The sequence below is a fragment of the Nesoenas mayeri genome, assembly GCF_963082525.1.
Source record: "Nesoenas mayeri genome assembly, chromosome: 4".
In the NCBI taxonomy this organism is placed as follows: Eukaryota; Metazoa; Chordata; class Aves; order Columbiformes; family Columbidae; genus Nesoenas; species Nesoenas mayeri.
In genome coordinates this window covers 19208776-19222838 of record NC_137540.1, presented here as the reverse complement: position 1 = coordinate 19222838, position 14063 = coordinate 19208776, and the positions used below count along the sequence as shown (strand labels likewise).

The window sequence follows — 14063 nt, the reverse complement described above, 5'->3', positions numbered from 1 at the left end:
TGATTATTTCAGTGAAAACACATAAAATACTAAGATAATAGTTCTTGTTACCAAAACCTCTTATTTTAACAGTGAAATGAGATTATACTCTAACTGTTGAAATGTGATTTCAAAAAAGCTCGTTGGGATACCTGAGATTATATTGCGAAGTAACTAGACTTTTGTAAATTTTTTTTTTTCATTCTGCACTGCCAGCTTTGTGATTCATTCACTCTGTTTCTATTTTTATGTATTTTACATAGCCATTGCAATCAGAGAATACACTTTCCATCACTTTGATGTAAACGAGGTTTTGGTTGTTGAAATTGTAGATAATGAATGGTTGCATGTGCACTGTTAAGTAACATTTTGCTTAGTGCCCATCCTTCCCTGTGCTGTGTGGAGTGCAGGGTTCCCTGCACAGTGCACAGAACCACAGCTCCACTGTGAGACTAGAGGAGTGTTGTGAAAGGATTTTCAATGAAAAGCGATAGCCGGATAGTAAGCGTTACTGCCCTGGGAAGTGTCATGGAGTGTAAGGGAAGTATACTTCAATACTTCTGCCTGTGAATAGCAATAACCACCACTGGCAATTTAAATACCTGGGTTTGTTTGTAACAGGCTCTATAAGGCAAGGAGTGGTTGCAGAATGCGTGTGGCTTCCTTCCCACTCTGCTTGTCTGTGGTTTTCCATTTATTTAATAATCCCGTGCACAGAACCCGCAGGCACCTCCGCACACCACGTTTTGGAGGCCATTTGAAAGGTGGTGAAGAGGGAAAGCTTCAGTTCAGGTATAGGATGCAGGGGATGAGGAGCACCCTCCAGCCTCACAGGTCACTGGTGGTTGCAGTGTAGGTGTTGCAAGTGTAACTTACAGAGCAAAGGCAGTAAGCATAAGGCAGAAAACAACTATGAAAGGAGTTTGAGGTTCTGTACCAGGTCACCAAGCTCCTTCATTATGCAATTTTACTTCGGTACTTTCATGTGGTTTAAAACATAGTCTTGAGAATATTGACTACCTCAGGCTCATTGTATGTGTACGTAATGAGGTTAAATGCCTGTGCGGGAAGAAAGCGCATTTTTCAAGCTAATTCAATATTAATGACAGTTTATTCAACCCATCTTGATTTTCACTGGAGCATAATTATTCATTTATCTGTATGATGTGTCTCAATTCTTGTCTTAAATACTCTGCAGGACCTTTGAAATAGGAATGCTAACGTTTGTCTCCAATACAAAAGGCAGTTACGGACTTGGCTTTACTGTTTTTTAAAATGTTTTATTTTCCTTAATTAACTGGGCCCGTAATCTCAGTGTTACTATGACTTTTTGCACAGCTTAATACAAGCACACATCTACTGAGTTTGTAAGTGGTAATGGGTGCTAAATGTACACTGAGTCTAAACTCTTAACAGAAATATCTATTAAAATTAATTAGGAGCTATTTAATCCAATGTTGAAGAGGTATTAGCTTATTGAACTGAAAATCTTCTCTCTCCTATGTTTGAGTAAGTGTGAAGGCAATAGTGTCCCATACACACAGATCCCAATTTTCCCCAACATTTACTTTTATTACTCATAAGTTGCACATTTGTCAGTTGTATTACTGGTCACACAAACTGTCTTCCCTGAGCCAATTTTGGGTTGTGAGGTGTTTTCTTTTGTTATTTGCATAAACATTAAGATTCCAGGTACATCTCTCATAGATGCCTTACAATGAACGGCTAAGAATATTAACAATTAACTCTGCAGTAAGCAGAAATATTAAATTCTGCGATCCCTTCACATCCAGTGCTACCCTCTGCATCTCCCTTCAGAGTGGCCTGTTCGTGATCCCTCGAGGAATCGCTTTTGTCTGGGGCCCCTCCTGCGCGTTTCACGTATCAGTGCCACGGGTAATGCTTTAAAAGCTCATAAATTGGACACACATAAAGAATTAATACAACTTGGCCCGAGCCAGAAAGCTCCTGAGGGTGGTAACGTGCGGCATTCAGCAGGCCTGGGTGAGGCTTTTGAGAGAATCCGTCGGGCCGCTCTGGTTGTGATTCCTGCAGTGCACGCTGGGCAGGGCACGGCGCAGCCGCTGCCGGGACGGCGCGGACTCGAATGGCGTCGCCGCTGCGAAGCCGAGGGGCAGCTTGGGAAGGGGCTGCCGGGCGATTGGCTCGGGCACCACGTGCGGGGAGGCAGGCAGCCGCGGACTGAGCCGCGATTGGCGGGCGCGGCACGGAGGGGCGCCTTCGATTGGCGGGGGCTACCTGTCCGCTCCCTCCCGCACGTACTCCGAGGCGGCTCGGTGAGGTCGCGGGGTGTGTGCGGATTGGGCAGAGCCGCATCTGCCGCGCCTTGATTGGCTCGGGCGCAGGGGCGCGAGCGGCAGCACCTGCTCCTCGGCGCCCGCATCCCCGGGAGCGCAGGAGGATATGCTGCGCATGCGCAGCCGGTGATGCCTTGGGAAGCGCGGCCGGGTTCTGCCAGCGGGGCGCGGAGCGGATTTCACCGCCGGTAAATCGTGTCGCTGCGGGCGGGAGGTCTGCTGGGCCTGCCGCTGGGCCCGCTTCTCACCCCTACCCCCCAGCGCGGGGGCTGGCCGTCGGCGCGGAGCGACTGCTGTCTGTGCTGCGGTGTTTGATAACTAGGGCAGGGGGAAAGTGGCGGCCGCCTGGCCCCGCGGTGGCTGTGGGGGGGTGGGTGGCGGCTCGGCTGGCGCTGCGTGTGTGGCGTGGGGGAGGCAGTCAGCGGCTCCCCAGCTCGCTCCTCCGCTCGCGCGGGGCTTCCTCGCGCGCCGGCCGTTACCGGCCGTTAGGCTGTGGCGGCCCCGGTTCTGCCGGCCGGCGGCGGGGGCCCTGTGGGTGACCTGTGGGTTTTGGGGCCCGGCCCCGCACACGGGGAGAGCCGCCTCAGGAGGAGCGCGGGGTCGGTGCTGCGGCGGTCGCCCGCCTTTCGCGCTTTTCCTTATAAAATGCGGGTTCGTTTTGGGCACTGCCCGAGTAGCGAGTGGCTGCTCGACTGACTCTCTTTTAACTGGCAAATAACGCCTTCATGGAGGTTGTACTTCAGCTAACTGTAGCTATAAAACAGCTTGAAAAGGCTACAGTGTTGTTTTTAGCGCTTGGGCAAAAGATAGGCAAGTACAATTTTCAGGCAAAATAAAGGAAAAATAAAAAGTTGTATAAGGGCTCCTGGGTTCTTTTCACGGAACGGTTTCAGCTGGATGCTGTCTTGGTTCAGATTGATGTCATTGCAGCTGTATGGGGGAGGAATAAGGCAGCACATGGTTGTGGATGGAAGAAGGAATAGAGGGGAAACCATTGCCCTGGGTGGAGCTGGTATTTGGCCTTAGGAGGGGCCCATATGCTGGTACTGGATGCAGGAGCTTTAGACATCTGAGTGTGCAAGGCTGTTAATGGCAGTCTTACTCCCTCTCTGCTTGAGACTGGAGAATTTCATGAAAAAGGCATGACCCTCTTAAAAGTCCAAGGGAAAGAGTAATAATAATAATCTGAAAGGTCCAGACCTCAATTTAGTTCTGTGTGAGATGGCCTAACAATGCTAATAATCTAATGGCATGTGCAGAATACACAAAAAGACCATGGTGCAGAGGTCTGAAGATTGACATACTTGCTCTGTACAACCGTCTGTAGAAATGAAATCATTCAGGTAGGAAGGGACCCCAGGAGGTCTCAACTCCAACCTGCTGCTCACAGGAGGGTCAGCTCTGAGGGCAGTTCAGTTCACTCAAAGCTTTGGCCAGGCAGTCTTGGAAAACCCTGAGGACTAAGACTAGGCAGTCTATATCACGGCTTGCCTGCCCTCGTGGCAGGGAGAGAAAGTGTAATATCCAGTCAGAATATTATTTCAATTTCTGTCTGTTGTCTTTCCTAAATAATAGTATTTGTCTCAGAAACAGTGGCTTGTTACTTTAGTTGCAGTATTATGTTAACGTTGCAGTACTGTTGCTGGTCCCAAGAGCTTGCTGTATAATAGTACTGCTGGCTCAAATGTCTCTTCTGATTTGTAGATGTGCTGTTACCCATGTTCCTATGGTAAAGAGTAACCAAGCTGTGCAAAATAATTAGTTTAAAATTACAGGTCTGAAGTTCATAGAATCTAGTTATACATATAGATGGATTTGTCAATATGTTTATCTATAGAAAGCTGAATATAAGCTGATGATCCCAAAAGGAATAATTTGGAATCCTGTTTTGGAGGTATAATTATTACTGGATAAATTTCTATGACTCAGCTTCTATGATTACAGCTTTTCACACTGAAGAACGGCTGTGCAGTTCTCTCATGGGTCATAGTATAGCTATGTCACATTCCTAATTTAAACTACTGTCCAGATATATGGTTTTACAGCTACTTATTTGCTCTAGCTTCCTAAAAGATTATTTGGAAGTCACTGGTCTTTGGTATTTAGGGTAAGACTGCTAGCAGTCTGTTTGTGTGAGTCTGCTATAGACTCTGATAACTTGCTTTGTTCTGCTGAGGGACTTTTAACAGTGGGAATCCTCCTAGCTTGTTTTTATGGTCACCTTGGGGAAAGAATAAGAATTTTTTTTTTTCATAGATCTTCATGTGTTAATTAGGAAGGTTCATTAGGTTTTAAAGATAATTAAATGTGTAGTGTGTAGTTGTATTTTGAGACCAGAAACTCTTCGGCTTAGTTGAAAGGTTTATTTTACATTTTAAGACTGTAGTGTGCTCGGAGTTCACAAAAGTAAAAGATGTGATGGTCTTGTTTGAAACCATTTTTGCCTAGCAATTGAGAATTGTAATTGTTCTTCATAACATAGTTCAGTGTTTCTGGGACTATTTTAAATTGAGATTGGTCAAAAGAGTATGCCTTCTCTTCTTGAAGGGAAAAGTAAGAGTTGTAATTGAAGATTAAATTACATTAGGAATAACCAAGGCTAGGATCAGGGAATAGAGATAAGACTCAGCATGAATTAAGAAAAAAGCTTAACGTGTTGAAAGCATCAGGGGTTTTAAAAGGAAACTCTTTGGAGTTTCTACTAGTCTGATTGCTTGGATGCCCCTAATTGTGTATGGAACAAAAGTGGATGTGGCTAATTACAGTAAACTATATCTATGTAAGTGGAAGGCATTTTGTATTGTACACAAAATACATCTGAAATCTATTGACAAAGATGTGTCTCTTCGTCTGCTGTAGGAGGAGACCACCTGCATTACAAACTTGCTAGAGTCAGATTGGCAAACTTTATGCTGAAAAAGTAAGTCTAATACTTGATTAATATATGCCACTTGAGCTAAGGTGTCACATAAGATATTGATGTGAAATTCTTCAACTATTTGTCTTAATGTGATGATTAAGAACAAGAAAATGGGTGTGATAAAACCAAGTGTGATAGCTTCCAGACCAAAGGTGTTCAAAAGCACACCGTAAGATTGAATGGTCACGTATGATAAACTGAATGACTTTGCATGTTCAAGACAGAATTATTTTAAGTTCTAGAACTGGCCAAGGAGGTCCATGAATGAACAGTATCTGTAGTTTTTAACTATTAAAAAAAAATATATATATAGAAAAAAATTAGCAAAAAATTGCAGATAACTTTTGAGATGTATCACTGTGTTAATAACTGAAAAAAGAGGAAACCATAGACTTGGCATCCATAAGCAAAATACATGGCAGTGTGAAAAGTCCCACAAAGAATGATATGGATTGTGTATAATAGTGGGTGAGAGAAAAGGAATCGTAACATAATGTAGTTTTGTGTGAAGTAGGTGTTTGTCTCAAGAAGAGAGGCTTTTGATGATTTCCTACTTGGCATAGTACAAGTGTGTGAAACACTGCTTTATGGTACTTCTGGGTTTTGGCTCTAAATATAATCGGTACAGCCAATATTAAATTAGCAGATCTTAAGAGGAATAAGGAAAAAATAATTAGTTTCCTTTTTGGACATCTGTAGTACAGTCATACTGGGACATGGGTTGGTTTTTTTTTTGTCCTTATTCTGTTTGATCTCTATATGTATTGCTTGACAGAACTTGCAGATGTTATAAACTAAATAAAAAATAATTATTGGTATGATTCTAATGTTTTAATTGCTTAGCAAATCTGATAAAGCCAGGAGGAAAGAAAGAGTCTCTCACTTCCAGTGGTATCTTGAATTGCTGGAATATTTAGGATTAAGTGGTAGACAAACAATTTAATCTCTAAAGAGCAATGATACAACTAAGATGGTGACCCCCTTCTAAGGCACAGAAAGCGCAACAGTAGCAGAATATTTAATATAACTAGTAGTGTCTAAAAGTAATGCAAGGTTTGAAAATGTCTTACAATAGCAAACTAAGTATCAGTATTTGTCTTTCTTTTAAAACTTCCTGCGGATAGAAATTCATAAGAACCAAAGGATAAACACATACACAGTGGTGTCTAGAATCTGTCTTCCTTTTATTTCCAAATGCAGACAAAAATAAATTCAGAAAGAAACACTTTTGGTGAGGCTATTGAGGAAACCTGCACAAGCACATGCTTGATACTACACTGCTCCGAACTACTGGATACTCTAACATAAAACTGGATTTGTATGTGTTACAGATACAAAGCGAAAACTGCTTGGGCAACAAGCTCTTATTTTTTGCAGAAGATTAATTAGATTGAGAGGCTGAGGTAGTTACCTGTGATTGACATTCATACTTACACACATTACAGAATTTCAGTTTTCCCTGAAATTAGAAAGATACTTGCATTTAAGATTAAACTTTTGCACTATTGGATAATTTTGAAAAAGAAAATGTTTTCTGAAACAATCTTATAGTTTCTTTTGACACTTATACCTGGAGTTGATATAAACTCTGCACTCATCTAAACATAGACACTGGAAGAAAAGCCAAATACAAATGAGCAATTCTGGCAGTGGATGATAATAATACATCCTAAATCTATCAATTTTATTTTCCCTAATGAAGGGGATATTACTTTTTGCTGCACTGTAGAGGTTGATTCAATTTGATTACTTGTTCAGATTGTTAAGGCATGAGAAAAAATAAAAGCAGTCTTCTTAGAAATGCATGAATACTGCATTCAAATTCTTAGTAGATTTGTGGCCTGGCAAGATAAGGGAACAGGCTACAAGCACTTCCTTAGGGAGAAGGGGAAGGGGAAAAAGAGTCTGAAAAGAGTCTGAGTCAGGGCTGTGTAGTAAGAAATTCTTCAAATGAAATACTGTAGTGGCAATAATTTATGGTCTTTTTTATTATTTTAATGTGGTTTTTTTCTCTTGTAGGTAAAGTTGGGTGAAATTGAAGTAGTATTGATAATATCCTTGGAAACATATGTAAAACTTGAAACTCTCAGTTTTTCAGATAACCAAGATGCACTTCCAGTGGGACTGGCTGTGTGTGGGTGTCCTGATAATTAGCTCAGTAACTGCAGAAATTGAAAATGAAGACCATCTGGATGCAGATGTTGAAGTGGAGGATTTTGACAAGCAATCTCAAGAAGCTGATGTTGACAGAGAAGAATCTTCCTTAGAGGTAACATTACAGATGTCTTTAGTTACAGCTTGTTTAGTTATAAGATGCATAGTTATAACTGGTAGAGAAATTGTTAGATAAATGCATTTATTATAGAAAAGAGCAAGTTAACATGTAGTCAACAACTGAGTGTCAAACCTACCAGTCTATGTTTTTCAAATGTTGTGTATGACATGTAGAACAAGCTTAATGAATGACTCTATAATACTATGCCAAAGTGCAAAATCAGATCTCCTACCTCTAGTGGATAGTCATGAAGATGATCTTGCTAGTCTGTGCTTCGATCTGGGTACGGAACCTTTTGTTATAAGTCCTAACATGCCATTTCTAAGTAAGATCTTGATCTTACTGAGATCTTTACTTTAGACCAGTTTTTTGATTTTGTCAGTCAGAGCTGCCTTTTGACACTGTCTTTATTCCCAGAAAATCTTTCTGCATTTGTTATGCTTTACTTTGTAATAGATGTGGGTGATATTAATAAATTATTTTTTCAACTTAAATTTTTACTGTGTAGCCTAACTGTAACGTGCCAAGAAGACGGGAAAACAGAAGAACGGAAAATATGTATAGAAAGAAATAGGGAGAAAGCAGAGAGCTAGTGCAAGTTCAGTAAATTTTCTGGGGTTTTATTAGACATAAGATGTGTAACAGTACTTTAATTATGCGCTTTGAACACAGAGAGCAGTTTTTAAAATTCACAGATGTGAAATTGCTCGCTCTTAGAGGGGCATGCCCAGACTCTAGAAATGAGAGGGGTTATGGTGGTGGGGAAAGGTGTTTTATGCTGCTAGATGCTTCTGGTGGTCTGTCTGGGTGGACTGTGATACACTATGGTAGCATATTTCAAATTAAAATTTGTGATTTATGTTAGAGTATGTATCTGTACCTGTCGTTTAGGTTGTGTACCAGACTCCAAAGCCAACTGGGGAGGTGTATTTTACAGAAACCTTTGATGGAGAATTGACTGGGTATGTTTATGCTTTAACACTATCAACTTTTACTTCCAGCAGCCTCACTTACAGTGGTAGAACTTATTTTCTATTCATTTTTCTGCTAGTATATTTATAAAAATTAATTTTTACAGGGGTTAGAATTGGAAGGCTGGTAATATTATACTTGCTCCAAATACATCATAACATTAAGACAGCTGATTAACATTTCAGTTATATTGCTATTTTTTGTGTTTTAAGGAAGCTTTTAATAAACTCTGGGGTTACGTACCTCAAGAAAGATAGTATAAAGCTTTAGCCAGTTGAGTTTAACTAGCTGCAGAGTGAAGTGCTTAGCAGTTACCCTGCAGTAGCATTCAAGTCAGAAATCGTTAGCAAACTTTCTTCCTCTTCACATGCATTTAGGTATATCTAAGAAGGCAGTACCTTCAGCATTTCACTATTATAAAGAAAACCTCCATTAGGGAAGACTTTTTTAGCAGATTTTTAAATTATTTTATTGTATTGCTTCCCAAACTCTTTTATAGCCCCAATAAGGATTAGAAATTTATATGGCTACTTAAGTGTTCCTAGGTAGCTTGACCTTACTGCATTGAAATTTTAGAAAAATCTTGAGGTTTATGTCAACAATTCTTAAGCCAGAAATTTTTGTTTTGTCTGTATCTAAGTTTTCTTCCAACAGTACAGCAGTGTAAGGTGTGACTCCTACTCAGTGATCTGTATTGCTCAGTGAAAAACTATAGATATTGAGCTGTAGTCAGTTGCTACCAATGCGCTGTCAATAAGAGTGAATATAATGTGCTTGTATTACTTAATTTTTGTGGAACAGACTTACTACTTTTAGTTGGAAAACAACTTAGTTTTCGGTCCTTTTTGTAGCTTGGATGTAGAATACCAAGGAAAAACAAATGAATACCATATAAATGTGATCTGTATGATCGCTGACTTTTTCTTGTTTTTTGAATCAAGCCACGTTAGCATACTGTCACTGGCTCAAGTTAAGTGTACATCCAGATAAAATCTGTGAGTGCAATAGAAATCTCTTCATTAAGAGCTGGTATGACCAGTTGTTAGGTGACATTTTGCTATGAGAAAAGCTTTTAAAATGTGAAAGTAAGTCCCTGATTTTTAATTACAAATCAGGTATTGTTATCAGTATACTTTTTTCCTGTCCACTTTGATGCTGTTGAACAAAAGAGCTATCTCTAGATTTGTGAAGAAGCATAAAAAAAGGTGTTGTCATATGTTACTAAAATTAATGGAGCAACAACTTAATTATCCTGTGAAGAGCCAGACAGATGGAAGGAAATACAATATGGCACATTTATTGTGTTAGAATTTAAAGCTGCCTATTATTTTAAGTTCTTGTGAGAAGACTGAGATCCACCTACAGTAGGAGTGAGGTAATACTATCATAAGACATGTATGTCTATTGAGGATGGATGATATAAACTGCAAAAAAATAACATGATAAGAGGCACTAGTAACTTTTGTAAGATTGAATCTTACAGTCTTTTTCCAATTGTTTCTAAACTGTTCTCTTCTGTAGAATTACAGGGAACCTCAGGTCACTGAACACTAGTTTGTCATTGCTCATAGTATATTCTTTCATGCTTTCTTGTTCTTGTTACTTATTTAGACCAAATATAGAGAGAAAATAAGTTCTAGCAAGCTCTAGCCTTCAGCATATCACTTGTCTAGCAATATGTCACTTCTAAATGTTAAGAGCAATACAAAAGCAGTGCCAATTACAATAACAAAATTATTAAATAGAAGAGGTGAAAACTATTGGTTGAAAAACTTGATTAACAAATATAAAAACCCAACTTGGATATTGAATTATATAATTCATTCCAATTTCAAACAAATTTCATTGAGCTAGAAGATTAGCTTGTCTTCCTACTAAATCTAATATTCAAAGCTTTAGATACAACTTTTAGGAATTTTTTGGCTAACTGTACATAAATTATATAAGAATAACAAGAATGGAACTAAGATTAATGAGAACGTAAGGAGCTTGTTGCCTTCTTCCCTAAAATTGTGGAAGAGGGTACATACAAATCGACTAGGTAAATCACCGTAACAGAGTAGCTTTTGCAAGAACGTGCCTTGAAGTAGAGATATGTCATTGGTCTTTCTCCTTGTAGACCAAAGATCTAGTGAAGCTTTTCCAGCATCTGTATTAAAAGTGAACATATCTGGCTGAAATTCAATAAGAAAATATGAAGTATTCATCCCTGAAATACTCCATGCAGAGGATAGTTCAGGATGAATGAGAATGGCTCTTTACAGAATTAACCATGAGAATGTAGTGTTGTAGTTAATACAATGAAGAGTTCAGCAACACTGTTGGCTTAAGATATTCTTGTGCGTGGCTCAGGATAGAATCCCTGTATAACTAGAGGAGGGTGGACTGCCCTTTTTTCCTTCTTCTTTCTCCAGATGAACAGTGCGCATTGGGCATTTGCTTATCTTTCTGGTAACCTCAGTGCGATAAGCTGAGTTTGCCTTGTTCATAGTGTCAAGGAGATCAGGAGTTTGTTTGCCCTGTTGTGATCCCATATGTGCAATACATTTAGAATCTGTTTAGTGTATAATTGCATTTGTCATTTGGACACTTCTACATCTTGCCTTTGTCCTCTGCTATGCATTTGTACTGTTACTGCCAGGTAGTGCAAAAGGTTTCTTTGGGTGATTTAATTTTTTTTTTTTTCCTATATCATATCAAGAGTTTTACACTTGAACTTTGCAGTTTTCCTTGTATTTTTGTCATTATATGATCACGTAATATTGTTACATTCTGCCAACTTCAGCTTGTATATAAAACTGAAGTTTATTCAGAATAGTTGAATTACTTCAAAGTTACAATTGTATATTCATTTACATTTTTAGGAAGTATTTTGAAATGTTATATTAGACTAATCTATTTTAGTTTTTCTTTTCATGTTTTTTGAACTACACAAAGTTCTGTGATGCTGTCAAAATCATTATTACGGGTTCACATCCTAGAACCAAAAGCTGTTTTTCCTGTGCGTGTTAAATAATACACCTTTGCATAGATATTTAAATGATTAGTACACTTTTTGTTTTAGGTGGGTGTTGTCTAAAACCAAGAAAGACGACACGGATGATAACATTGCTAAATATGACGGTAAGTGTTTTTAATGTTTACTTCCACTATAAAGGTTTCTGACGTTCTCTTGCTCTTTGAGAAATAACTTACCTTTACACTGAACTTATCTTTCAAAACCTAGATGACATAGGTTAAAAATGTTAGCTTGTATAATGACTGTTATCCTGAAACTTAGATGTGAAATGTTGCTCATTGGGTTACTTAGTGTGAGATTTTTTTTTTTATCATCCCAACAGTCCTATTGCAATGAATGATACCAGAATACCCTCTAGCATCTGAATGTTCAGTATTGATTATGACTAGTACTTGAGACCTACCTTCTCTGAAATCGTGTCAGAAAGATGTACTGTTTCAGTTGTTAAACACACTTCTAAAGAAGCATGTTCCATGTTGCTGCATCTGTCCTACTGATTCATCAGTTGATCCCCAGTCTAGCCTCTGAAACGAAAGCGTTGAACTAAATGATGTTTGTCTTTAAAATTCTTTTTCAGATTATCTGTGCTTGAATGTACAGTAGCCTAAAAAACTTGGAAAATAATAATGAAAAAGTTGGTTTGATTTTTTTTTTTTAATTGGGTTTTGCACTTAATTTATAAATTCCTAAGCTAGAATTGCCTGCCTGAATGTAATTTTAAATTGTTGACAGATGTGCGATCTGTGGCAATAATTTTGCAACCTGGATTTATTTAATTCAAGAGAAAGTGGGGATAACAGAAAATGTTCCTGCTCTAGTAGAAAAGTATTTGCTACTGCTCTTACATCAAATGGAATAAATTAATGTTAATAGAATGTGGTAAGCAAAAGTAACTTGTGGAACTTTGGTGTGGAAAACACAGTGCAGAACAGATGAATTTAGATTTAGCATTTACCAGAAGTAACTGGTAAAAATGAAGGAGTTGCAGAAGAGATATCTACACAGATGAGATACTTAGAAGAACTGATATCTCTCTGATTACTTGGCCTCGTATTAGATAGAAATTGTCTCTAGTGTCAAACCAGTCATATTTGCTTAAACACAGGCAAATAATTCAACATCAACAAAGTCTGTGGTGAAAAGACTTTTTGGTTTTTTTGCGATCTTAGTGTTTTGCCTGATATTATTGCTTGGTCTTAGCTTCTAGGAAGGAACACTGTCAAAGAGGAGGGAATTTTTCAACCTTCAGTTTACCAGACTAGAAGAACCTAGGGGTTTGTTGTTGACATTTTTTAATGACCTTTCACAAATTTCATTTCAGTTGAATAAAAGTAAATAGCCATTTCATTCAGATTTCACAGTTTAAGAATATTCTCTGAACTGAACCACATGCTGAAGAACTCATTACATTTTCTTCCTTTTGTTCATGTTGACAGAGGTTTTTTCTCAAGATGGCAGGGAATTGTAAAAGTAGTCTGTCTTTTGTGGTGTGTTCATTCCTAAAAAAAAACAATCAGTGAATCTGGTGCTGCTAATCTCTGAGAAAATGTAACTGCCCTCTTAAAAATCTCATTATTTGGGTATTGCCCACATGTGTAATCAATTTCCCAAATTTGGAGAATTTATATAATCTTTTTAAAGGTGTAGGCTTGTTTGTTTGTCTTTAAGATCAAACTCTTGCAAATACATTTTATGGGGCAAGTTTCATCTCCTGTGTGATTAGATTTGACCTGAAAGATTCTCATTCTGTAAAAGCTGGAGGGGAAGAAGCATACAGATATCCAGATTACACAGTGCCTTGTAACTATTGCTTTTTATGGGATGATGGTAGGAACAAATCTAAAATCTGGAGAAATGTTCTATGTTCTTCCAGGTGTTGTGGGATACCACAATCTAAAGATACAGTTTTGTGATTATTAAGAGTTTTCTTGTAGATTTTTTTTTTAAATTGGAGAAGAACAAGGAATGTTTACTTTACAGATGTGCTTTTTTTAAAATATTGAAAGTTAAGTTATCTTAGTTGGATAGAACTAATACCTTTTCTTGGTGAAATGGGAGAATGGGCTTTTCTGTGTAGACCTATGCATACCCAAAGTGTAGGCATCCCTTTATCTCCCACTCTCTTAAGGCACAAATAGATTTTTGCAATAAAACTCATTAAATATGAACCAGAGCTTTGAAATAGTCTCTATTAGCAATGCAAGCATTAGGCTTGACTAAAGTGATGTATCTAAAATTTATTGACAATATTGCAGTTAAACAGAAAGCCAATAGATAATCACACACTACAGGTTTGCACAATAAACTTAATTAAATTTTGTGAAATAAAAACATTTTATTAAATATGTACATTTTTTTTGTTCAGTTTCATTGGTTGATGGTAGATTGTTCAGTTTCATTGGTTGATGGTAAGGATGTGGTTCTTTCCTACTTCGGAGTCTATGGCTGTCTGTCTTTTTAGTTGGAAAATTCTGTTTTACACAAAGCTGAGATTTTGATCATTTTTCTTTCTTTTGGATATAACAGTTATGAAACTGGTATTTTTTACTGCCGTGGAAACAGCTACTTGAGTCGGGGAGG

General features: G+C 38.4%; 1 protein-coding gene across 1 annotated transcript in view; it reads left to right on the top strand.

Annotated features, from left to right (window-relative positions):
• Window positions 1-7324: 7324 nt before the first annotated feature.
• CLGN (calmegin) overlaps window positions 7325-14063 on the top strand; it is a gene marked incomplete at its 5' end in the record, with an annotated part of 23747 nt that continues 17008 nt past the window's right edge. The window contains 3 exons of the mRNA XM_080343641.1: window positions 7325-7486; window positions 8384-8454; window positions 11529-11587. Of these exons, the coding sequence (XP_080199767.1) occupies window positions 7325-7486; window positions 8384-8454; window positions 11529-11587 (292 nt within the window). The remainder of the gene's footprint in view (window positions 7487-8383; window positions 8455-11528; window positions 11588-14063) is intronic.